Source organism: Coptis chinensis, chromosome 8, assembly GCF_015680905.1.
Source record: "Coptis chinensis isolate HL-2020 chromosome 8, ASM1568090v1, whole genome shotgun sequence".
NCBI classification, from domain to species: domain Eukaryota; kingdom Viridiplantae; phylum Streptophyta; class Magnoliopsida; order Ranunculales; family Ranunculaceae; genus Coptis; species Coptis chinensis.
The window spans coordinates 95,468,105-95,495,999 of NC_141463.1; the positions used below are offsets into that span (position 1 = coordinate 95,468,105).

Genomic DNA, 27,895 nt, shown 5'->3' on the forward strand with positions numbered 1-27,895 from the left:
ATTTATAACTACAGAAAATTCATGGAGAGCAAATATTTTTTTTTTGTTTTGTCGTGATCAACTATTTGTGGGATATATTTCCCGAGATATTAGACTTGATACTAGATACTATTGGAGACAAAAAGATATATGAGGCAAATGCACTTAATTTCAAAAGAACAACCAAAAAGATGTGATTTTACCTTTCAATTAAACCGTCTTTGGAGTCAGTTACGTTCTCCGTGAACCTAGTACCAAGAAATGTGTCTCTGCTAGCGTTTACTGACATCTCTGATATCCATTCTCTCCGACGATGATTCCACAGAACATGCAACCCCAATTCTGACTATTGTAGTCAAGCACTCTAGCAGTTTTGCTCTTCTGTGATTGCCGATTTTCATGCTATTATAAGTATCTCCTAGAGTGTCATCTCCTTCAGATAGAAGTATTGGATCTATGATCTTTATAAGTTGATCTTGCAAACCATTGCTAGCATAGTTATGGAGGCATAAACCGTCTTTAAACATCTCGTCGGTTGGTCTCCTTCCTGTGGACATCTCCAACACGTATTTCGTGAACGTACACATCACCTTGGATGGATGCATCAGCTCCCATACCATATTCTGCAACATACACATCAATCACTGGTTTCCATAAAACCATTTAAATGTAAAAAAATAAATATATTAAGAGCCATTGGCAAGCAAAAAGAAAATGAAAAAAGATAAAGAAACATAATAGTAGTATTGTAATGCTTTACATCCATTATACTACAGAGAAATTGAAAAGGTCCACACAATTGTTAGTTAAGATATTGCTAAAAGTAAACAAACTAGCTTAATTACCACCACAACGACAGTTCCTTCAGCCTCGATCTTTTCAATTTTAACTTAACTTGCATGGACTGAAAAGAAATTAGATCAAGTTGACAATTTTTATTCTCTCAAATAGCTTTTCATTATCACTAAAAATTCATTTTTCCTCTTTTAAAATATCTAAATGGCTATGCTATAAGCTTCGGAGCTGAAGTCCAACTATCCAAGGCCCTACTATACCTATATCAGCTCGTGTAACTGGGGCTATATATTTAATGGCGCCGAACTTAAAAAAGCGGCAAAACAATTTTAGTTCAACTAAAATGTGGTTGCACAAAAAGAATATAACGTATACCAGATAATGATTCATGCATTTATGAATTGGAAAAAGGACTGAAATCAATATATATATATGTCGATATTAAAATTCCAACCTGGAGGGGCATAGCCAATAGATCCCTTTACCCAAGTTGAGGTAATTTGATTATCATGCAAGTTCTCCATTGATCCCGTAAGAAGCTTTGCTAAACCAAAATCACCAACATGAGCTACCATATCATTATCAAGAAGCACATTGCTTGGCTTTAGATCATGATGAATAACCAAAACGTGGTACTCATGATGAAGATAGCTTAGTACAGAAGCAACATCAATGGCGACATTTAGTCTTTGAAGTAGGTTCAAATTCGATTCTTCATCTTGTTCATTAATATCATGATGCAGCCACTTCTCTAAACTTCCGTTTGGCATGAACTCAAAGACTAGTGCTTTGAATTCATTTCCATCATAATCCTGACTATAGCAAGAAGTTAGAATTCTAACAAGATTTCGATGGCGAATATTACACAATGATTCACACTCTGCCATGAAACTCTTTAAAGCTCCTCTCAATTGAAGTTTGAACACCTTAACGGCAACAATGGTTTCATATTGGTTGAGTATTCCCTTATACACTGCCAAAACCACCTGAACCAACAAAATTAGTTTGAGAAAATCCACCGGTCGCTTGAGAAAGATCTCCATAAGAGACCTTAACATGCTTATCACTTAATGATGGCAAAGAAGCTGTTTGAAGTTTACTTTTTCTTCTCCAGTAAAATATTAAATAACATAATGCCATAAGAATGAACACGGCCACACTGATGCTAATTGTTATTTTGGAAGAATCGGACCTTCTTTGCTTTTTTTCATCTTGCTTTTCAGATTTGTTAATTCGGCATGGCAGCAATTGAAGTTCATGTATACCCCCGCAGGGATCGGAATTTCCTACTACTGAAAAATTACTTGCAATTTTAAAGATTCCGTTCACTGGTACCTCTCCTTCAAGTTTATTGGATAGATTCAACATCTGGAGATATGAGAAGTCCTCCAAATATTTTGGAATTCCACCAGACAAGTTGTTCCTTGATAGATCCAACACTTGGACATTCTTTAAAGAACTCAAAGACTGAGGAACTATCCCTTTAAACAAATTTTCGTGCAAATTAAGATATTCCAAACTCAAACACTCACCAAGAGTACTAGGCAATAAACCGGATAACTTATTTCCAGAAACATTCAGTGTACCAAGAATTTTTAGTTTCCCTACTACTAAAGGCAGGGAACCAGTTAAGGAGTTCAGAGAGATGTCAAGACCCTTAGGAAACTGAGGTTGCCAATATGAGGCGATATCGATCCAACCAAACTCTGGTTGGAAAGATTCAAACTTATAACTCTTTGATGATGCTTGCCGCATGTAATGCCTTGCCACTGACAGAAATGAAAAGATTGGTTCCACGAGCTTAAGCCGCCTTTAATTCCATCTCTAATGGCGATTAGAGAGTGAAGATCAGTCTCATTTCCAGAGGTGGCCATAGAAGGTTTTGTTTGTGACATCAATTGGTTGAAGAGTAGGAAGATGATGTAAAAGTTAAGTAATGTAAATGCCTGCTTTGAAATCATGGTCATTTGGTAATTTGATAAGGTGTGATAATATATCAAAGACCATTAATAATTTGAGAATGGTGCCCTTTTTGGTAATATACCTAAAAATGACCATTCAATTGTTAAGTAGCCCATAGATAAGTAGATAAAACCTTTCTTAAATCTTATCTCAATTCTTAAATTTTATCTCCATTCTTAAGCCGTTCTTAAATCTTATCTCATTCTTTTTCATTTTAGTCGTGTTTCAAATCAAAGGCTTAACGCGTGAATCTTCAAGCAATCTTTTGAAGGCAAGAGAAAAATATTATTCATGATGTCCCAGTGACCCACGCCGCCCCTTTTTTCCCGGGACTGACACATCAGATTTTACCTAAAAAAATGAATTTACGCCCATTTGCAAATTCAATTGTTAAGTAGCCCATAGATAAGTAGATAAAAACCTTTCTTAAATCTTATCTCAATTCTTAAATTTTATCTCCATTCTTAAGCCGTTCTTAAATCTTATCTCATTCTTTTTCATTTTAGTACCGTGTTTCAAATCAAAGGCTTAACGTGAATCTTCAAGCAATCTTACGAGGAATTGTGAAGGCAAGAGAAAGGATGGGTAAACATATTATTCATGATAATCTCTCTCTTATTCTCAACGGATAAGAAACAAATTAAGGCGTCACATAAAAATTCCTCTTATCGAAAGTAAGTCCATCCAAAACCATTATCGAGAATCATTCAAAGGGGGTGAAGAGAAGTCTCTTCATCTATTTGTTCGAAACATAGATGTAAATGACGAGTTTGTAAAGGACATAGATCTATGGATGAGGGCCCAAATAGTTCTCAAAGCGTTGGAAGTGAGGATGAAAGAGTTGATGTTGAGGAGAATGGTTTGGATGAAGAGCAGAGCCTAAATTTTGAAGAGATGGAATCGAATCAAGAAACTTGAAGATGATCGTGATAATACCCATGCTATTTTGAAAAAGCCAAGAAAATGCGTATTGCAATTTTCTTTTCTCGAAACCGATGGGCGGTAAGTTTGCATAATAATGGATTGACTATACTCTATAGTGATATTAAGATGTTATTTTATAGGTACAACTCCAAACACACATGAACCCTTGGTGAAAATCTTTCATTACTTAGATATTTGTTATCTATCTTATTTCACAAAAGCTCTCTCAATTCTCTAATTTCACTTGAAATTTCTCAAATGATGTTTATATGATAGGATAATTTGCATTTCACCATTTGGGTCGTCGAAGCTTAACTTATAATTATTACAGTGATTTTTTCGAGTCCCAGTTGGCCCATGATAATCTCTAACATGGGTGATAAGCAACCGACCATAGGAGTTGGTCAACAAAGAAATGGTTATTTGCATAGACGCGTTGCTAAAAGTGTCAATGGTGAAAGATTACCACTTGAGCCACCAGATTTGAACCGAGTATGTTGCAAACTTCATTAGTGCAGTGATGGATCGTGGAACTAGGTTACGGTCAATTGAATACACAATTGAAAATTGCTCTATATCTTTCATAAGGTCTCATTTGGAGGATAAGATTTGGGGATGGCATAATGCAGGTGAGTTCACTGTTAAAAGTGCTTATAATGGGTGTTTTCATTTAATTTATCTTGGATTACCTTTTGGAAAAGTAAATGAGTAATTGACATCATATTATCGTTACATATGGAATCACAGAGCTAAACTCTAAGTAGACGTCTAGAAAAACTCTGACAGCAATGTAGTCTATAGAATTACAAGTACAATTTCTTGATGACCACTATATCATTTACTTTTGAGTGTGTGTATATTAATTATGTGCTAATATTTCGAAACAGGTTCAAGCAGTTCTTTCATATTTAGGAGGAAATGGATCACAATAAATCTTTCCATCATAGTAATATGGTAGTTCTGATTCCTTCCGAGCTCTGAAGGAAACCTTTGCTATATCACCTTTTTACTTTGATTTTCCTCCAAACGAAAAGAGCGAGGATTGGACAATAAAACTCGACATACTACCCATAAAGTGGTTGCAGCGAGGTAATTAGAAATTACTTATGAGCTTTATGTTATTGGGGGTAGTTGAATATCACCTAGAGTTTTAAAGTAAAGAGAAAGAGATGATTTGAGGAAAGAAAGTGAAAGAGGAGAGAAAATATAACAGAAAGAACTACCTTGATTATATGTATGAGACCCATATTGCATATATGCGTCCAAAAAAAAAATACTAGCTTGATAAACAATAAAGCCTTCCTGCCTTGAAATTTCTCATCACAGCAACAGCACTCCCAGAATTCCCATTTCTTATATTCCTCAGCATTTGCCATTTAGGAGCATATGTTTCCACTTGAGTTGTTGGAAATCCAAATATTTGAATTTGTCTGTTTTCGTATACTTTGATTTTGTTAGTCACTTACTCAATACATAGACGTTTTCGTTGTTAAGCTCCAAATCTGCAAGCATACTCAAGTATTATTTACCATCTATTAGATTTCTATGTGAAAGATTTATGTGTGAACCTTACTTCTGAATTAACTAAGCTTTTTAATGCGATGAGTCCACATAGATTTGTGTGTGCAAATGCAGAAGGAACGGACTGTAAATTGAAGGGACATGATAGGAAACCTTAGGTTGCTTCAAGTAGATTGCTTCTCAAACATTGCTTATTTCAATTCACACTTTTGAAAACATGAACTCCCTCTATATAAATATGCATAGCAGTTGATGTATACTTAGTGATTCTGGTCAGTCCACCTTCTCATGTGCCTTGGCTTCAAAAAACCACATTCGTTAATAGCTCAAGCTCTTACAACATACAATTAATGTATGATGTTGTAGGAAAGAGCATCAAGATATGAGCAGGTGTAGTAAAACTATTAAAAGTGGCTTTCACGTTAGTTTTCCATTGGGTTTTCTTCATGGTGCTAGAATTTGATTCGATTCTTTGTGCTGAAAAATTCACGATTTACTTCTGTATATTGATTGCCTTGAGTAACCAGCACCAGGTCCGGGTGGAGATTGAATCTCTTTATGATGGTTTGGATTTCTCAGAACCACTAACCCGAGCAAGATTTGAAGAGTTGAACAATGACCTATTCAGGATGACAATGGGACCTGTACCAGAATTCCCAAGGTTCAACAACTCCTTAGGGATTACTTTGATGGAAAGGAGCCAAACAGTGGTGTTATTATCAACTCATCATTATTGACACAAGTCCACTTCCCAGCACTGATCACAACCTTTCAAGAGCTGAGGTCAGATTGAGATTATGTTGTCGTTTCTATCTGGTTGCAGCCACTAGAAAGCCATTCGTTGAATGGTTCCTGTCTAATCGAATAGCTTCATTCTTTTTATCCTTGACAAGAATCTTATAAAACTAATGATCACTAAACATTTGGCTTTGTGAACCCTTATCTTTTCTTTTTCAGAAACAGAATATATAACATGGGAAAAAATTATATGCAGGTATTCCCACTCATCAAAACTCTTACATTCAACATAATTTGCTCTCTTTTGTTTGGGTTGGAGCATGGAACAAAAAGAGAGAAATTGGTGGAGTGGTTTGAAGAGATGGTAGAGGCCAGAGGGCCTGTTATCAGTCCCAGTGAATTTACCTTTCACCACCTTCAATCGCAGCATTTGGGCAAGCTCAAGGATTCAAAACATGATCATGGACATCATAAGTGAAAAGAAATTGGCTGTAGAGGAACAAGTGGTTTCTCCAGACCAAAAAGACCTTATCACTAACTTACTTAGCATGCATAGAGAAGACAATTCAGCATTGCGATGCACTACCTGGTCACCCGGTTCACATGGAAGTTATGCTTGAAGGTGGAAACATTGTAGAATCATTCGATTCATGTAAACATCCGAACTGAAATCAACGTTGTGGTTAAAAAAAAGCACTAGCTGTGTTCAAAGTTCTTCAACCGAACATTTGATCTGTAAATTCCTTGCGATGATTTCTAGCCAGGTTCTGGAGCATATGGCTGAAGAAAATGGATCTGTAAACTTTATGATGATCTACGTAGTACTTAAGACGCAAATACTAAATATTAAAGCAATCTACAGTGTTTAGTTATTAGTACTCTACAGCGAGTTATTTATACCATGCATAATCTGGCATAATTATTGAAGCTTTATTTCAAAGTTTGCCCTCCGAGGACGAGCTGCAAAATATAGTAGACCCACTATTGACTGACTGCTAGCCGAATTACAATTACAGAGGTAGATAAATAGCTAGGACGGTTAAATGTAGGTTGCAAAAAAAAAGTTGGCAATTTAACAAAGTTTCCCGAACTGGAGCGTTAGTGGTTCAACATCCTATTATGGCTGAAATACTGTTTTGGTACTCTCTTATTAGTCTCTTCTCCTTGGCTTTAGGCAGAGCTATTACAGTAGGCTACAAAGCAAAACATAGTGATAGTGCTGCTGGAAATGCAAAAGAAAAGCACAAAAAAGCTTCTTGCGCTACCAGTTAACAAAATAAAGAGGAGACGAGTCAACTTACGTTACCCTTCATGTCAGTTAAAAGAAACAAAGAAAAATACAACCAGTCCCATTAACTACAACGCTGTAAAACTTTGGGAATCAGAAAACTAAAGTATAAAGGACCTTTAGCATAGCTGTTGGGGTAATTTTGAACATCATTACAGAAATTTGGTTTTCATTTGATACAATTCCACTTCGTTCCTTCAGTCTTGATCAATGACTAGAACAAAATCTGCGCTCCATATGCAACTAACACTACACTACATGACTACAATTAGCTTACGAGGATTCATTTAATCTATTGAAAAACTAAGGATTCATTTACATTAGCTTACGAGGAGGAAGGTCAGTCAATACTCTGTCAATGATAGGTAATGCAACTAATGGCAGATAACGGTAGGTAATGTTCTATTGTAGTTGTTAATAGTTTGATAAAAGTAAAAATAGTTAATCGTGAACTATCAATGTAGCAGGTCCGGCCGCAGGCGGACTAATTGGCTAGTATATATCAAGAAATGGGGCTGGAGAGCCTGGTTTAAGAAAAAAACAACTTAAAAGCCGGACTAATAATTTTGTTGGGTTTTAATACCCCTAATTTGTTTTCATCGGCATAAGTATTTTTTTTTTTATAGAAAATTCTAAAAATATTTTTTTTTATAGAAAATCATTAGAATTTGGACTTTTGACCAGCACGCCGCATTCGACTTTTTTTGAGATAATTTCTTCTCTTTTTCGGCCTTGCAAAATAACTATTTAACAGATAAATAACTGCCCCTATTTTATTTTTTGTTCTTTTTCTTTACATAATTTTTTTTAGTTTATGCAATCATCATTCTTTTAATCTCCTCTCAATTTAATCTCTTCTTAAAAGCGCATGATGTTAATCTATGAGCCAAAACAATTCCTGATCGTTTAATGAGCAAGACACAGTTTGGACAGCATTCTTCAGATGGAATGTTTTATTCTGTCTCGTATATTTTTTTTTTATATTTTTTTTTTTTTTTTTTTTTTTTTTTTTTTCCGATGGAATGTTTCATTCCGTCCTGTGTGTTTTTTTGACTTTTTTTTTCGGTTTTTTTTAAAACTTCGGACGGGAAGTTTCATTCCTTCCGGCACGTTTTTTCGATTTTTACATTCAGACGGAATCAAACATTCCGTCCGAGGTTTAAAGTCACCTCTGCATTGGGCAACCTTTTCTTGTTTTTCACCATAACGATAGCAAGAGGTAGCAAAGAGGGGAAATAGTCCTACGTGGAGGTGAAAAAAAGTTGCTTGCATTGGAAATGCTCTTAAGAACATTTAAGTTTATCGGTACATGTCATTTCTCCGCAAGACTCTTTAGAGAGTCATCTATGGTACTACTGTATTGTCAAATATTACAACCTATGAACTCACTTCACTCTCCTCTATGTATAATCAAATCTTTCTCTTCTCACTCAAATGTGTTGTCCCTATTCTCTCCGATCTTCCTTCTTTTTCTCTCTCCTCACTTTATATATCCTCCTTTTTCTAACTTCCCTCCACCTCTACTCCCCTCCACCTTTCCCTATCTATATAGGGTAGTTCTCGGCAGTTACGTTACCGTAGACCTGATCCGCTACATCCTGTCTTCTCTTCACTACTCCGCATACGGCCCAATTGCCACATAACCTCCCTATCCATCTGGTTCGTCCATCTCTTCCCATCTCATGCTCCCTTCCTCTCCACCTGTCCTTATCTATATATGGCAGTTCGGTTACCATGGACCTGATCCGCTGCATCATGTATCCTCTTCACTACTCAGCATACACCCCCCTTGCCACATGTAACATCCTACATCACGAATACATTCGCTACAGATGCCCTCTCTCGGTCCTGTTGATAGTCCACAGACAAACAACGGGGCTGAGATCCAACGTCTACCGTCCGAGGTCTATTTATTTTATTTGCCACTATTTCCACTGCTAAGTAGCACGTGCTCCTACTGTATCGCCACGTGGGAACGACGCATGCGACTCTGTCTCTGACTTTGCGAATATCAAGACCTCACGTGTCCCCTTTTCTCTGGCTACTAGCTTTACAATTATGTCTTTACCCCTGTCCCTTCAAATCCCGCTCAAACTCCTCATTCCCCTCAAACCCCAAACCCTTAACTCCCTTTTCTCTTTATCCTTCTACTTTTCTTTTCCTTCGCATCTTACTCTCCCCTTCTACGGTTCCTTGATCTTGTGGATCTAGCTTGCATCACCTAAGTTTTCTCTATTGATTATTCCAATTTCTTGGCTACCGCATATCTCAGGTTGGTTTTTTGCCTTTTATCTTCCTTTCGCTTATTGCTATACTCCTGTTTCTGTACTGTTACGCACTCTTTCCTTCTTTCATAGCTTATATCCTTCCCCATTGCTTTAAGTTATCAATACTATTGTTAAATTTAGCATGTCGGAATCGGAATCGGAATCGGTGGATACCTCCACCACCAGATCCGATAGATCTGAGACCTCCACTTCCAAGACTAGTCATCCCATCGTCCGGACGATCGGGATCCCCTCCGGCCTCTAACCCAACCCGGCCCATTTGTCCCATCTACTTCAGGGAGGAAGGCTTCTTTTCCGCCCCCTCCATCATATTACCGCAGACCTAATTTAGTTGCAGTCAAAGCTGCTTATGACATCCCAGATGATGTGGTATTAAAACATGTGTCTGGCATCACCCATTTCCCCCACTTGGTACCACCGCGGCCCGGTTGTCTTGTTGCGACCGTTGGTCACATAGCAGCCGGTTTGCGTTTCCCTTTGACTCTTCTTGACGTCGAGGTATGCAATCATTTCAATATCCCACCCTGTCAAGGCATAGGTAACCTCTGGCATGTTATATACACCGCTAACCATTACAATAAAACCCACGCTCCTAAAATCCAACTTCAAGTCATAATCAACCATTTTTATGTGAAAAAAAGTACCAAATTTGGCAGTGTAGGATATCTGTCTTTCTGTACTCATCCGCAGAAGAAGTCTTTTGTTCTCCGCCTTACGACTTCTGACAAGGTGTGGCACTACTATCCCTTGTATGTGTCTGGAAGTTTCTTTTCCGCGGATCTTCCTTAAGAAGTTTCTCTAAGGCACCTCAATTTCCTTAAGAGTGGTAAGTAAAACCCTTTAATCCGCCGTACTTTTGCATAACTTTGTTTTTAATCTACCCTTTTCACCGTAAATCAGGTTGGACACCAGATTCGCGATCTCAACTGTACATCGGTATCTTCTCTGCGATCTTTCAAGAGCTCTGTGATCTAGGAAGCGCCCAGTACGAAGTTCTCGGCATTGATCCTGGAAAAGGCAACCCTCTTTTGTTTGACCCCTCTTTACAAAATATTGGTAAGTACCAAGGTACCCTCTATAGGTTGCCGCCACCCAAAGAACGAAAACCAAAATCCTCTCCACCTCCCCAACAAAAACGTAAAGCCCACAAGTCATTTGGATACACAACCAAGATCTCCCACTCCCAGGGCGAAAAGAAAAAGAGCAAAAAGCAATCAATCCATCCAGCGCCCTATCCCCACTACCACCCCCTCTTCATATTCTGCGTTAGCAGATTGGGAAGACAAATTTGCACATCCCTCTTCTGTTCCAGCTTCCACCATGGCCTCCAACAAATCTTCTAAACTCAAACTCTGGGACAGCGACTCAGATGGTGATGAACCTATTAACATCACTACCAAGAGCCCCCCAGCCAAAAAGGCCAGAACTGACCCTGTAGGTCCCTCTGAGCCTCAAACTGGATTGACATGGCCATCGTCTCAGACACGTCGTCATGGGAAAGACCCTCATTCGTCTGGTTCCCTCTCATCTAGTGCCATTGACATATGGCACCCCCAATTCAAGGCCAGAGATCGCGAAGTTAACATCCGGGACTCGGCATTGGAAAACCCGGCGGTCGCGGCGTCTTTATTTTTCAGCTTTCACCTTCCACGAGACCAAGCTTACGGCGATTCTGGGTCGTTCGCATCTCACAGAGCAGCCATATATACCGGATAGGAAAAGGTATGTTGGTGTCCCTTTCCCCTTCTTCCTTATAACTCTTTCTGACAAATATTTGGCCTCAGATGAGCTTGGACATCGGTTATATGGTGCGCGGCCTGACCAACACCTTGGAGGCTCTGGATGGCGTGAAGAAGGAGATCGATGGTCCTGATGGTTGGAAAGCCAGATATGCCAAGGTAGAGAAGGACAGGGATGATCTTTGAATCACTGCCGTGAAGGCCCAGAGAGCTTTACAGCAAGCTGAGGACAAGCACCGCGACAATGTTGCGGGGGTCGCGTCTAAACTGGATAGCCAAAAGGAGTTGGAAAAAATTGCTATTCAAGCTGCAGTGGAGAAGGCTGTACAAGAGGTCACTGACCGTTTTTTAAGCCTGGTAGAGAAGAAAATTGCCCGTCAACTTAGTCAACAACTCGAAGAACTTACTGCTTCTGGTCGTCTGCTCCCCACTGCGCCTTCAGTTCCTTCTATTCCAATTGCATCAACAGCCCCTGTTGCTCCTGAGACCGCGATTCCACTGTCCCCCCAGGCTACTCCTAGCGCGGTCACCTCCCCGATTGAAGTGGACGATGACCTCACCACCGCGGTGGAAGTTACTGAGGTTTCTTCTCAGAAGGATGTAGCTAAAGGCCAAGAATGAATCATAGAAAAAGTTGTATTTTTATTTATCTGATGTTCACACATTTTTTTTATCTGTATGTTTATACTCTTGCCTATTTTGTGGGTATGACCAGCAGGTTTTTAAGCAAATTCCATTTGCCTCTCATATGTTGGTCAAATTACTATCTTTCATAATGTGATGCATATTCCCATTTGAATTAACTCGGTTTCATTTATTTGCTGTAAATCCTTGTGGGGTAGCTCAGTTTGCCCCAATTTTGATTTAGACATAGAGTCCGCGAAGGGCTCATCTCCCGTGGTCTTTGGACGGCTGTGAAGCCTCGTGGGCACAGCTCAGAGTGCCCCAAGTTTGATTCGGACACAGAGTCCACGAAGGGCTCATCCCCCCGCTGTCTTTGGACGACTGTGAAGCCTATGGGAGCAGCTTAGTTTGCCCCCAGTTTGATTCAGATGTAGAGTCCGCGAAGGATTCATCACCCGCTCTCTTTGGACGGCTGTGAAGCCCATGGGAACAGCTTAGTTTGCCCCCAATTTGATTTGGATGTAGAGTCTACGAATGGCTCATCACCCCGTTGTTTTTGGATGGCTGTGAAGCCTCGTGGGAGCAGTTCAGTTTGCCCCCAGTTTGATTCGGACGCAGAGTCCGCGAAAGGCTCATCCCCCCCGCGGTCTTTGGACGGCTGTGAAGCTTATGGGAGTAGCTCAGTTTGCCCCCAGTTTGATTTGGATGTAGAATCTGCGAAGGGCTCATCCCCCCCGTTGTCTTTGGATGGCGGTGAAGCCTCGTGGGAGCATCTCAGTTTGCTTCAGTATGATCCGGACATAGAGTCCGCGAAGGGCTCAACCCCCCCGCTGTCTGTGGAGTGATGTGAAGTTCTCAGGTGGCGGATCAGTTCGCCTTTGATACCTTCAAATATCTTTATGTGCATTGATTGAGAATAAGTGCTGATAAGCACCAAAAACTATAATATTAAACCCCATTGAGACATATAAATTTAGTTAAATATGTGTTTAATAATCATGAAATAAGTATATTTTCGTACTTTTGCAGGTATTCACAGTAAACATGAAAATATTGGTTAAACCTGCATTAAAGCACGGGGAACGACGTATATATGAATTCTCCCAAATCCGCACGGAAGCATCAAACTTCCGAAGCTCCTACCTCTTGAACCAGGACTCCGAATGCAACAAGTGAGCTGCTCAGACAATCAGGGCGATGAACTCTACGCATAGGCGGAAAGTTGTAAAATTCCCAAAAAATCGGACCGCCACTGGACAACACATGGACCCACTATGCGGGCCCACAAGATTTGATGAGTCATCTATCATGGAGCATGTCAAGACAAAAATGCCAAATTATTGGTGCAAAATTGACACCTTGCATGTAATTAATTAGATTAGGTGTTAATAGTGAAAAAAAGGCAAAGTGTCACTTTGTTTTAATGTGGTGGATAAAAAGGAAGTAAATGTGGTTTGATATTTCACGTGGGAGGAAATGAGATTTCTCTCAAATGGAGAAGAAAACAAAACAAAAGGGGGGGGGGGGACACTCTATTTACTCCCTTGACTTATTTTCCTTTACCATGTATTATTTTAGTTCCTTAGTCTTAGATATTTTTTTAGTTTTTGGTTTTTGAACAAAAGCTTGTAATAGTTTTAATGGAGGAAACTTTGGTTTTCTTCTAGTTGAAAATAAATCTAAAAGCAAGTGAGTTTATATAGTTAGTTTTCTTCTTCTTTTTCTCTCTCTCTTTTTTACATTCTACACTTGTCATCATTTATCCCAAGGATCATGAGCTAACTTCCCTTTTGGGGAGTTAATAAAACTCATGTGAGGGAAAATCTTTGTTGTTTGGTTTAGTAAGTTGTTTAGGAAGAACAACTAGACCTACATCTTATCCCAAAATGATAGTTGGTGTAGTGTCTAGTTATGGATCAAAGTGATGAGCTTAAAGATAAGTCATTGCTTTGGTTCTACATGCTAGCATGTATGAGCTTAGTAGAAATGAGTCATATATGTTAGGGATCAAGTTTTCTTTTATTAGGACTTGTCTATGAGTTCTAGGAAGATTTTAATGTACTTACTAAAATCAAATAACAAAAGTTATCTTCACATGAGGAGAATTAACTCTCCACTTTCTTTTTAGTAAAATTTTATCTTGTCTTAGTTTCATGTTTACGTAACTTCATGTTTTTAACTTTTGTGTAGTAAAGAAACCAAATATTTAAACTTACTCACTAGTTTCCTAAAAGAGTAAAAAACAAGTTGTAAGTGGTCCTAGACTTTAGGTTGGTTCGAATCCTTACTCCAACTATATGAACACGAAGATCGTGAGTAAGAAAAAACTTTGAATTCGCACTTTCACCAAAGAAGAGATTCAATCTCTAACATAGCTAAAAGGTGAACATCAAAATGGTGCCGCTGCTGTTCTAAAGGCATAGGACTTGTGCTACAGATTGGAATTTGCTCCAAGGGCAAATCCCCCTCTCATCCTCCCTTATTTTTTGTTGTTTTTCCGTTTTTTTTATTTCTTCGTCGTCACCAAACAAACGACCTGACCTCTCTCGAATTTTTTGTTGTACTTCCAGGTACAAAAAGTTAGGACTGGGAAAGTAAACTACACAAGATTCTAAGGTTTCTGTGAAAAGTTGAACTCATTGTGGCATAATCGACACGCGTGCGCGGTACTGGACTCGCGTCCACAAGTGTATTTTCTCTTTTGCTGCTCCTGTTCTACCTCTAGAATCCATTGGTAAACCCTGATCCATATCCAGGCCTAACTCTCTGGAACTGTAACAGAAAATTCGGATATCTTTTGGGAATAAACACGTTGACGGATTGAAACATCTGTTTCATTTCTTTATCGGACTAGTGGGAAGCTACAGGTTCCAAATTTTTAGTGTTTTTTATTTTTTATTTTTTATTTTTAGTTTTTTGCATGAATGCCATGTACGTAGTTATTATGCACTAGTTTATGGATTATTATTTACGTCTTAGGCTAGAAATATGCATGAATCATGTTAATACACCTGTAAATATATATATGCGATTAAGTGGGTATGAATTGCATATTAATGTATATATACATACCAATGGTACTGTTTTGCATGGTTATCTATATTTATATGTATAAGTGTCTATTATTGCATGTTTAGTATTTCTCTACGTATAAGTACACGGTATTGTTTAATAAGTCGATTTTGTCAAGAAAGATGAGAACATTCCAACAAGGGTTAAAATCTGAGTTGGGTAAGTTGTTTCTAAACCTTACGGAGTGAAGCTGCTCTCTATATGACACTCGCAATCTCAATGAGTATTGTCGAAATCGAATTATTATGCAATACAAGAGTCGTATTTTAGTTTATGTATAATACGTTGCATGTTTAGTTTTGTCGTATTTATCTGCGTACGTATACTATATTCGCATGCTAATGTATTTAGATACGTATGACTGATTCAAATTTGCCTGTTACTGTTGATATACGTCTACATAATATCGATTTATGAATTAGAGTACATATACGTATTACTGATGTATATTTGCCTGTACGTATGGAAGTATTTATCGATGACACAACCTTGCCTATTCGTATAGCTATATGTATGAGTAGAGTATCTTCACATGCTACTGCATCTAGTATTGTATGAGTAGATCGTATTTGCATGTTTGTATTTTCACCCTTACATAAATCTTAAAAAATAAAAAAAATAACCTTTCATAAATTTTAATTCCATAAATCTTAATCATATTCCAATGGTGTCTAGGAAACTTGAAAGATTGAGGTTACTTAATTAGAACCGTGCTTGCACGGAAAGCCTCCTTCATATCTCTTTTGTGACCTGGCTGTTGGTTTATGTACACGTATTCCTAGCTTCACTGCTACGTTAGCAGCAGCTTAGGCCTACGTTGTTCAACTCTAATGCTTAAAGATAATAATAAAATTCAAGTAATAATAAGTTCCTTCTGGCAATTAGATCTAATTTTATGCTTGATGCTTAAAGATAATAATAAAATTCAAGTAATAATAAGTTCCTTCTGGAAATTAGATCTAATTTTATGTTTGCATGAGATTAAGGTCTGGTTTCGCTAAAGAATTTGAACATACCTATCGTCGAAGAAAATACGATAATCAATTGCGTAAATTCTCACCTAAAAATTGTTCTTCTTCTGTTAATTACCTTCATCAAGATCCTTCGTCGCCATTAACTCCTGTCGTTATGGCCGATGATCCTTCACCAGCTGAGAACCCCCTATCGGACTTCTATACTGCGTTACAGGAAGGCCCTTCTTCCTGCATCAAACTTGAGGACATTGTCGGTGATTTTCGAATTCCGCCAAACATTTTTAGTCTGTTACCTATATATCATGGTTTGGATCACGAAAAACCTTACAATCATCTTCGTAGGCTTCAACAAGTGGCCACAACATTTCACCATCCAGCCGTCTCTAAGGAACAACTCTTGCTTCGGCTATTTCCATTCACTTTAGCGGAGAAAGAATCAATTTGGCTAGCGGGACAACAGCCACAATCCATAGACACATGAAATAAACTAGTTCAAGCTTTCATGCTTTAATTTTACACTCAGAAGAAAACAACTGAAATGCTTCAGAAAATTCAATTCTTTCATCAAAATCCTCATGAATCCTTTACAGAAGCATGGAGTCGTTTTACTGATCTTCTGTTAGAATGTCCTCATCACCAACTAGACAAAGTTGTATTTGTTCGTTCATTCTTTAATGGTATGTCTGATCATCAAAAAGAAACTCTTGATATAATGAACGGCAGTTGCTTCATGGACAAAGGAGCTACTGAAGCTTATACTTTTCATGAAAAACAAGCGAAAAAAGGTACACACTGGGGTAACACTGAGTCGTCTAGGTCATTAAAGGATACTGTTACAATGGCTATATCTATTTTTGAGGTAAAACCCGATCCCGAATTAAAAAATTTGATAGAATCCCTAACTAAAAAAGTAGATGCCCTTGCAGTTCAAGTAAACGATCAACTACCAAAACAGGTCATGAACGTTGACACCTCCCCATGTGTTCTTTTCTTAGTCCTGACCATCCTGATGCGTATTGTCCCTTGTTATATGTTTCCCCTACTCAACAAACGGAGGAGGCATGTGCATTCAACATTCCTAATGCACCTTGGAGACAGCATCCGAATTTCACTTGGAGCCAAAATAACCAACAAATGGGGGCTCCTCCAGGTTTCGCTAATCCACCTGTTCGACCAACCAACAACTTTATTCCATATTGCCAAGGAAATAATCAGCAATACCAACAAAGTCAATTTCAAAATAATTCCAATGCTAACTATCAAACCAACCGCATCCTTGTTCCAGCTAATCTAGATCCCAACTATAATCAACAACTTCTCAGCAATAATCGTGAAATACTACCTATTGCACAACCTGCGCCACCCGTTACGGATAGGACAAACGAGACTTTCTTAGCTTACATGAACCAACAGTCTCAAATTTTAACGTCTATCCAACAATCACTTCAACAATTGGCGCAAGAAAAGAGTCGAAAGGTATTTCCGACAAGCAGGTTCCAAACCCTAAACCAGCAAACACAGCCTTTGAACTCACTAATGCACCTGGAACAAGCACCCCTAACCAAGGTGAGGTGCATGCAATCACTACTCTATGATCTGGAAAAACTGTAGACAATCAAATACGTATGCCAGATGATCAACCAAAGGAATCCGAAGGTTCCAATGAATCTATTTCCAATAATGAACCTACGAAGGATTCACCAGATCCAACAAAGTCAACATCTCAGAATTTAGGAAACAAGCAAGTGGACCATTTTGCCAAATTCCTCCCTAAGGCACCTTTTCCTGTAAGCTTGGCAAAGAATAAACCTGATGAGAATTTTGCTGAAATTCGAGAAACTTTTCAGAATTTGACAATCAACTTACCTTTTCTCGATGCCTTAAAACTATTGCCAAAACATGCAAAATTTCTGAAAGATATGTGCACCACAGAAAGGAGAACTAATGTTCCTCAACAAGCGTTCCTCACCGAACAGTTTCCATCCATCACCGAACACAATGGTATAATTAAATACAAGGACCCTGGTAGACCAACAGTTCCATGCACCTTAGGTGACAAATATAAGGCTACTGCACTACTAGACCTAGGAGCTAGTGTGAACTTACTTCCATATTACTTATTTAAACAACTAGGTCTTCATGAGCTCAAACCTACCACCATGACTCTACAGTTAGCCGATCGTTCCATTAAGTATCCAAAAGGAATTGTGGAAAACGTCCTTGTAAAAGTCCAAGCCTTTTTCAATCCTGTAGACTTTGTTATTTTGGGATACAGAAGTTGCATGTGATTCCATTCCTATCATCTTAGGACGTCCGTTCTTAGCAACTGCTAATGCTCTTATTAACTGTAGGGATGGTTCAATGACCATGTCCTTCGAAAATCTATCGGTCGAGGTTAATGTGTTCAAGTTGATGAAACAAATTCCAGAGCTTAACATTGATGGTGAGGTGAACAGGGTTGACAGCATTACGCAAGAGTATTTAACAAACTCTTTTCCTGAAGATGAAGTATACCAATTTCTTTCCTTTAGCGAATATGAGTTTGAGGACGATGATTATACACAAGAAGTAAATGAGTTATTAGAGTCAATACCATTATTTGACCCTACGACTGTGATGTCCAGTAACTTGGATGAACATCAATCTGTTTACTCCATGGACGATGACTTTCCTCAAGAATCTTTAATACCCACTCCGCCCACCCCTGACTTAAAACTTCTTCCTTCGGACTTAAAATATGTACAACTTGATCCAAATGGTCGTCACCCAGTTATCATTTCTTCACAATTGACTGATGATTAGGAAGCTCTTTTAATTAATGCCATTAAACAACATCGTTCTGCTATTGGATGGTCCCTCGATGACATTAAAGGCATTGACCCTACTGTGTGCACCCATCGCATACACCTTGAAGAAAATGCTAAGACGTCGCGTGAACCGCAGCGTCGACTAAACCCTACCATGAAAGATGTGGTACGAGAGAAAGTTTTAAAATTACTCGATGCGGGTATTATTTACCCTATCTCTAATAGTGTTTGGGTGAGTCCAGCACACGTTGGTCCCAAGAAATCTGGCATTACAGTTGTGCGAAATGATAAAGATGAATGCATTTCCGCTCGTATTCCAGTGAAGTGGCGAATATGCATTGACTATCGCAAACTTAATGCCGTCACTCGTAAGGATCACTTTCCACTTCCATTCATCGATCAGATGCTCGAACGCTTAGCCGGTCATGCATATTACTGTTTTCTTGATGGTTATTCAGGTTATTTTCAGATAGTCATAGACCCTGCTGATCAAGAAAAGACCACGTTCACCTGTCCATTTGGTACATTTGCATATAAACGAATGCCCTTCGGCCTTTGCAATGCACCTGGTACTTTCCAACGCTGCATGCTTCACATTTTCAGTGATATGGTTGAACATTTTATGGAAGTATTCATGGACGACTTCTCAATATACGGAGATTCTTTCGATAGCTATCTATCAAATCTTGAAAAGGTCTTTACACGTTGTGAAGGGTAAAACCTTGTTCTTAATTGGGAAAAATGTCATTTCATGGTTACAAAAGGAATAGTTTTAGGACATATCTTTCCTAAGGATGGAATCGAAGTCGACAAAGCTAAGATAGAAAAAATTGCTTCACTTCCTATACCAAAAACAGTTCGCGACATTCGCGCATTTTTAGGACACACAAGTTTCTATAGGAGATTTATTCAAGATTTCTCAAAGGTTGCTCGACCTTTAACCAATCTCCTGCTTAAAGATGCCGTTTTTTACTTCACTTTCAATTGCAAACAAGCCTTTGAGACTTTAAAAACCGCACTAACTTCCGCTCCCATAATTCAACCACCTGATTGGTCTAAACCTTTTGAATTAATGTGTGACGCGAGTGACTATGCTATTGGAGCTGTACTTGGACAACGCCGAGAAGATAAGCCAATTGTCATTTACTATGCGAGTAAAACCCTTAATGAAGCTCAACGTAACTATACCACCACTGAGAAAAAGTTTCTCGCCATTGTATATGCTTTGGATAAGTTTCGTCCTTACCTAGTGGGTTCTCCAACTATTGTCTACACTGACCATGCGGCACTTCGTTATTTATTAGCGAAAAAAAATGCAAAACAAAAGTTGATCCGATAGATTCTCCTTTTGCAAGAGTTTAATATCTAAATTAGAGATAAAAAAGGTTGCGAAAATGTGGTTGCAGACCATTTATCACGACTTGTCAGTGATGTTGATACTGATACCGAACCTATTTGTGATTCCTTTCCAGATGAACACTTGTACTCTATTTTTTCATCCCCTTGGTACACCGACATAGTAAATTACTTTGTTACCGAGGAAGTCCCTTTATCTTGGTCTCATAATGACCGGAAAAAGTTCTTATCCACTGTGAAATTTTATTTCTAGGATGATCCCTACCTCTTTAAGTATTGTTCCGACCAACTAATCCGCCGTTGCATTCCCGACTGGGAACACACTGACGTGTTATCCTTCTGCCATGAACAATCTTGTGGTGGTCATTTTAGTGGTAAGAAAAGTGTGGCCAAGGTTCTATAATGTAGATTTTATTGGCCAACACTGTTTAGAGATGCACATGAGCATTGCAAAGCATGCAATCGCTGCCAGCAGCTAGAACGCATTACTCAACACAATATGATGCCCTTAAATCCCATTTTAATTGTGGAAATCTTTGATGTATGGGGCATCGACTTCATGGGTCCATTTCCAAATTCACATAGCTTCCTATACATACTGGTAGCAGTTGACTATGTGTCAAAATGGATTGAGGCATTGGCATGTCGTGCTAATGATCATAAAATGGTTGTTTTCTTCGTAAAAGAAAACATTTTCTCTCGATTTGGTGTTCCAAAAGCTATAATTAGTGATGGGGGAAAACATTTCTGTAATAAAATTTTTGAATCATTAGTAAAGAAATATGGAGTCACGCACAAAGTGGCAACTCCGTACCATCCCCAAACCAGTGGCCAAGTAGAAGTCTTTAATAGAGAAATCAAATCCATTTTGGAAAAAATGGTTAATCCATCAAGAAGGATTGGTCTCTACGATTATCTGATGCCTTGTGGGCATACAGAACAACTTTTAAGACACCTGTAGGGATGTCTCCTTATCGCCTCGTTTTTGGAAAACCTTGTCATTTGCCGGTTGAACTTGAGCACCGTGCTCTATGGGCCATCAAAAGCCTCAATTATAATACTAACGCGACAGGCGCAAAGAGAAAATTGCAGTTAAATGAGCTTGGGGAAATTCGGAGTGATGCCTATGATCTCTTGAAATCCTATAAAGGCAACATGAAAAGAGTGCATGACAAGCACATATTGAGAAAAGATTTCAAAGTGGGTCAAAAAGTTTTGTTGTACAACTCAAGATTACACATTTTTCCAGGAAAATTAAAAACTCGATGGTCTGGTCCTTTCACTGTCTCTGCTATCACCCCTTATGGGGCTATCTCTTTGAAAAACGTAAATGATGACAGCGAATTTCAAGTAAATGGCCAACGCCTTAAACATTATCATGAGTTGCGCTCTCCAGATGTCGAAGAGACTCTTCTCAATGATCCAGTCTACATAGACTAATAGATTCGTTGGTGTACTTCTTTCCATGTGATTTAAACATGAAAAGTACGCCATTCGGGTAGCCGGGCCCTCTTCTATTTTCTTTTCTAAAAATCCCTAGAGTGTGTGGTTACAAGCGCCGGAACCTTAGTCCACAAAAACTCTACTTTAGAACTGAGTATAAATGTCTTCTGATAATCGAGCAAACGTGCCTCCTAGAAAACAATGGGTACCAAAAATTTCAACTCCTTCCTTCTCCTCCCTTTTCTATTCTCTTCCTCGCAAACTCCAACTCATCATTTGGTGTAAATCTCACCCATCTCGAATTGGTAATGGTTGTAGTTCTTTTGCTCGAAAGCGACGTGCGCGAAGGATGGGGTGGTGTATGAATTGTCAACAACGCTTCTGTCCAAGTCTTGATCTATTATCCGAGATGAGCCGGTATAAGGTATATTATTGTCTGACACCGCAGCAGCAGGATAAACTTCGTAGTCGCCCCATTATTCCCACAGGTTGGGATTCGTCTTGAGGATCTGACGTTAAAAGACTCACATTCGTCTTGAGGATCTGACGTAAAAAGACTCAACATGTATATACTCGTTTTTTTATTTTTCCCTTAGCACCAAGTATGGTGCCCAAAGAGAGTCGTGATATGCAACATCGAATATTTCCTAATTTGTGCGGGCAATGGATTCCACCCAGGCCAACCCCGAGCGGTTTTCTATGTGACTGTATTTCGTGGCGGTTTGAGGCTATACCATATGTACTAAGGGTAATATTATTATTAGACCATTGCACATTGGTCAGGGATGGTACCGTCCTGAACCCTAGACCCCTAAAACATAAAGGTTAAGCCACAGTCTGGCTGGATTGGGTTCGCCCCAGAGTCGACATGAAAGTTGCGTGATTTAAGCTGATGTGATGTTTTGTTTTTTGGACTGCCATTGTTGTTGACACGTTCCTCTCGACTTGTACATTTGTATATAAAATTTGCAAATAAATAAAATAAAATAAAAAAATAAAATAAAAAAAAAATAAAAATAAAATAAAAAGGTTTGAATGTGATTATGTCATATTCCAGTGGATGACATTTTTAATGCCAATCGTTTTGATATCTCATTGGTTCAATTTGGAGTTAAAACGAGTCGAAATTCCACGTTTGAAATTTTGGAACATTTCGGGACATAAGAGAAATTTCTGGAAATCATTTGGGCTTGGGCCAAAAATTGGACCTGATCCAAAATCATGGACCCGGTCACAAAACACAACCCGCGGGCCACACCACGCATGAGCCCCTCACTTTTCTTCCCCCCCAAAATCCGGATCTTGGTCCCCCTCCCACTCAACTCGCGCACGCGGCATCCCAACACCAATCTTGCCTCGCGCGCGCAGACACAAAACCACCAATTCACCCAATTTTTCAACACCAACATCCCCTCACTCCACACAACCAATATAGACCCTAAAAAATTCAACTCGATCCCTCTATGGCTGGAAATCGGAGAATCACAGTTGAGAGAAAATTTTTCAAATCTCTATAATTTCGAAATGTTTCATCCATTTTTCGATGAGGAAATTGCTAGTAGAGAGTGGGAATATCTTTTGCATCGAATTCCAGCTCATTATTCCAAAGATTTAGTGTTGAAGTTTTACAACAATGGTGGTTTCTGGGGTGATGAATTTTGGATTACGGCGGATGGGTTGGAATGTGAACTCACACTGGAGTTAATATCGAATACAGCACAGATTCTGATAAACTCCGATAGTCCGACCCTGTTGTTGTCCGAGTATCCGACTATGATGGACTTAATGTTTGACACGCTTCTCAAGGGAGAGTACAATAATGGATTGAACTGCGTGTACCAGCACTCGCTCAGATGAAACCAACTAGCCGTCACTCAATGGCTGGCTTACAACGTCATTGGAACTTCAAAGACGTCTGACGTGAACAAGACCTTCTTGCACCTGCTATGGATCCTCCAGGAGAAGAAGAACACTTTATGTATGGTTCATTTCCTGGGCCATGTTCTTACGACTGCGTCAAACAGATCAGCTCCTCTTGTTGTACTTATTACTCAGCTTATGCTTAACTTAGGATTCCAGTCTGCTACTCCTTTCATTCCAACAAGGTCTTTCGAGAATTTTGGAATTTTCGAGACTTGTGTTCTGGACCACTAGGACCCAGTAGCTAGAGATGATATTGAGCGTGATAACATACCTCCTCCTCCTCCTTCCCCACCCAACTGTTTTAATGAGGATATCATGTGCCGAATCAGCACTCCCATGGAAGCTCTGAGACACATGAACACCAGCATGCGCAGGATGTTTCTTCGTCAGGAAGAGATGCTTACTTCCCAAAATGACTTCCAGCAAGAAATGTGCAATCGCCAAGGCCGTTTCCAGAGAATGATGATGGCAAATCAGCGGCAATTCCAAGATCAATTGCTACAGTCTATAGGCCACATTCCAGACCAGTCAGCTCAGCCAGAAGTTTGTCGTGGCCGACGATGTAGAAACCCGGGTTCATCTTCTGCTAACCCGGAGGATTCCCAGTAGCTGTTTATTTACCTTCGCTTAGAAATGACTATGTCATTTATTTCCCTTATGCATTGCATTTTTATTTTTCTAGTGATAAAAAAATTATATATCGGTTGATTCCTCATAGTTTTGTATCTCCAGACGGTTTGAATGAGAAATTATTTATGTTATGTAATTATTGTACTTCCTAATATATTAGTTTGTTCCTTGATGCATTGGGCCTACTCTCTAAGCCCAACGGTCAGAACCCAACGGAGTGATCCAAACGGTTAGATGCCCAACGGTCAGAATTCTAATTATAAATACAACTCTCTTTTCCACTTTCACTCATCCCCTTCTCTCACTCTTCACAAATTCCTCTTCACAAATTCTCATTTTCTTGAACATAATGAATCCAATCGAGCGATGGGAAAAGGAGCAACGCGAATGGGCTATCACAGTATTCGTGATAACAGTGTTTATCATTGTTCTGCTGTCACTCATGCATAACATGATCCAGAACATCTAGATCTATGCAACCGACATCTCTCTTTCCGTCTGTCGTTTTGTATATTAGTATGGTATGTTAAATAATTCTCACATATTTGTACGAGTTACGTATTAAATGGAGAAGTTCGTATTAAATATTTGTGTATATTAGTTGTCTTTTCCTCTAAAAAATAAAATAAAAAATAAAATAATAATAATAATAATAATAATAATAATAAATAAATAAATAAAACAAACCATAACAAAGAAAACACCATCCAAAACTCACCAAAATAATTAAATCGATCCTCATGGTGTTCAGAGAAGATCGTGCATGCTACAAGGTACGCATAACACTTGTCACACATGCAGCTCAATTATTCTATCCATATTCTATTAATGAGGTATGATCATCATTTCTGAAATTACGTGTAAGTCTAACTAACCTGTGAAACTTTCCTCCGTATTTTCTAACATTGAAACATCTCATTAATTGTTTTTGGAAATCAGACATGACAAGAAATCTGACATGACAAGACTTACTATGGATCCCCATTGTTGCTGTTCATAATCACATGGGCCATTAACTACACTTGGAATCCAGATTGGTACAGACTCATAGATTGGCTATAAATCTCTTCTTTTCAGCCATTCTCATTTCAAACAATTTTCACTATCCTTCCCTCCGTAATACTACCAAATGGATCTACCAAGAAAAATAATGCCTGAGAAAGACTACCTAAAAGTTTTTGAAGATGGCCGTTTTCTCCTTATTTTGACACCGAAATTGTACGTCGGGGATGGACACCTATTCTATATCATTCAGTAGCTGGTTATTCCCGAGAATTTGTTTTGATGTTCTACCAATTTATAGGACCTGAGAATAGAAAAGTCTACTTCAATGCTTATGGACGACGATTGGAATTGACTAGGGAAATTATCTCCGACATACTTCAAATCCCAATGAATACCCAGGAGTTCCTTTTTCTAGAGTCATCATTTGATTCCATCAAAACTTTACTAAGAGCTACCATATCTCATGGCGAAGTGGGAAATAGACATCACGTTGTTCTTCAACGCTCTTTGAAACAGAATCAACGAGTTGTGCTCCACTGGTTGGGACACAATGTGATAGGTACATCTCACCAATCTGAAGTTACAAAGTCTCAACTTTACCTACTTTGGATTTTACAGACTCAAAGGGATGAATTTTGTCTAATCCAACACCTCTGGAATGTGATCACCAGGAAAACAAGAAAGTCAGCACCTCTACCTCTACCTACTTTAGTCACGCAAATTATGATGCGTTGGGGTTATCCAATAATTTCTCCAGAAATACCACTTCAAAGGGCACATATTAGTGTATTCCAAACAGACTACTCCATTGGTTTTGACTCTCCCGACTCGACAGATGAACGTAATCGACCCAAGCTCAAACCCCGACCATTCATTTTTTGATGAAAATGCCATGCTAAATTTTTTTTAATCCCATGGAAGGCATTCAATTTCTTCATCAAGGCATGCGGGAACTACACGCTCGTCAGAATATCATCATTACAACTCTTAAGGATTTCCAAGAACGTCAAGCAATGCATGATGTTGAACAGGAGGAAATCTTGGAAAATCATTCTCAGTCCTTGCAAAATATAATCACGCTCTCCTTATGGAGAATCAAACTACACTCTCTGCTAACCAAGGGGACATTCAGATGCAGCTCGGCCAACAAATGAAAGAACTAAACAGTCTGGTGCACGATATGCGTCTCCACAATCGACATAATAATCCATGATTTTCTAATAATACTAAGTCAATAAATAAATAATCGTATATATTATTACGTTTTTCGTCGTATTATTAATTTTGTCTTATCTTTGTGTCTTCTTTTGTAAAAAATGCTTACTAGGATTGTCATCATTTACATTGTGACTAATATAATTTTAACATGTGATTACAGGAGGGTCTATTTTCTTACATACTCATTTATCCATCCAGTTGCCCTTATCGTTACTCATTTCTTTACTTCATCCACCATGGCATCTTCATCAAACATTGCATCTTCATCAAACATGGTACCTCCCAAACTCATTCTTGAGCAATCCTTTCAGTCTATGATGGATTCCAATACCTATGCCCATCTCTTCCGTGACTACATCACTAACATTGGGTGGTCTTCCCTAATTCTTCAACCTAACCAAACTTATTCTCCGAGTTTGGCTGCATACTTTTATGCTAATATGGAAGACACACCTGCATTCAACCATGTGCATGGTTTCTATTTAGACGGATTCACAATCCTAGTTGGTGACACACATCATATCTTTTCTGAACAACAGTTTGCCCTAACTTTTGATCTTCCATATCACGAACCGGTCGCATCATGGCATTACATCCATCATAATTCTTACCGTTCCTTTCAGTGGCAAGCGTTTCGCGAAACTTACGGTGATGATCTTGGGATTAAACGAGAAGGAAATGGCCATGTGCCATGGCGCGACATCACCATCCCCTTAGCAAGCATGACCATGAACATGGGGACTACGATGTTGTTTATACTACTGAACATTATGGGAGATTGGCATTTTTCTACTGCCAATGAGACTGCCTGCGTCGTATTCAGTGCACTGGCTCAAGGTCATACATTATTTAACATCTTAGGTTGTATTATCTCCAACCTGAAACGAGCTCGCACTTTTCAGGACCAGTATATACTTTTATCGGTAACCGCTTGTCGAATCATGAAGACACATTTCCCACAGTTTGTAGCTACTTTTCATGACTGGGTCAAGGTAGATTCTATGTGCCCAGCAAATAGAGTCATTTGTTCATTGAGGTTTAGGCAATGGAAGCGTCCCGCTCGGTACCTGAGGCATGTTCGTTGTTACCCGAAGGATGACACTATGAAGAAACATTTGAGGGAATCCAAAGACAAAGAATGGGCAGAAATTTGGCAGACTATTATTTTTTGGCGATATGCTAAGGAAACGCATTTCCTTATTGAGGACGCCGGACCTTTACATCCTGCAAGATGGTAAATTTGAGCTTGCCATTGTACATATATCTAGCTAAATAATTATGTTTCATGTGTTATTGTTTTTCATTATTTCGTGTGCTATGTTTAGTGTGTTATTGAACATTTTATTGTTTCTTTCTGAATAATATATTATGTTCTCCAACCTTTCTGTTCTAGCAATCTAGACCTAATTTTGCTCACGGTTCTCAGGTACTTTCTCTCTTTATTTATTGATACTTCGAGGACTAAGCATTATTCTTTTTGGAGGTGCTTTTACCTTGTAGCAAAAATTATGCAAATTGTAGCCTGTAGATAGTTTTTATTTTCTTGTTAAAAATGGTACTTAGTGACAAAGTCTTGTTTCCTTTTCAATGATGAAAATTGTCTAGAAAT

At 38.8% G+C, this 27,895-nt stretch overlaps 2 protein-coding genes and 1 long non-coding RNA gene across 4 annotated transcripts in view; 1 reads left to right on the forward strand and 2 right to left on the reverse strand.

The window, feature by feature from the left end:
- The window catches only part of LOC147484713 (putative LRR receptor-like serine/threonine-protein kinase At3g47570), a 57,165-nt gene extending 54,871 nt beyond the window's left edge, over window positions 1-2,294 (reverse strand). The window contains exons 1-2 of the mRNA XM_086576000.1: window positions 1,229-2,294; window positions 570-602 (exon numbers count right to left, since the gene is read on the reverse strand). Of these exons, the coding sequence (XP_086432126.1) occupies window positions 570-602; window positions 1,229-1,832 (637 nt within the window). The 5' untranslated portion in view covers window positions 1,833-2,294. The remainder of the gene's footprint in view (window positions 1-569; window positions 603-1,228) is intronic.
- LOC147484715 (F-box protein At2g26850-like) overlaps window positions 1-27,895 on the reverse strand; it is a 77,430-nt gene that overhangs the window by 23,635 nt on the left and 25,900 nt on the right. The gene's annotated exons all lie outside the window — the stretch shown is intronic.
- LOC147484716 (uncharacterized) lies at window positions 4,141-6,800 on the forward strand. 2 transcript variants are annotated; one of them, XR_015206388.1, is made up of 4 exons: window positions 4,141-4,289; window positions 4,548-4,749; window positions 5,709-5,964; window positions 6,176-6,800. It is a non-coding gene; the product is annotated as an uncharacterized LOC147484716 (long non-coding RNA). The 2 variants fall into 2 exon arrangements; XR_015206387.1 differs by lacking the exons at window positions 4,141-4,289; window positions 4,548-4,749 and having other exon boundaries at window positions 4,756-5,964.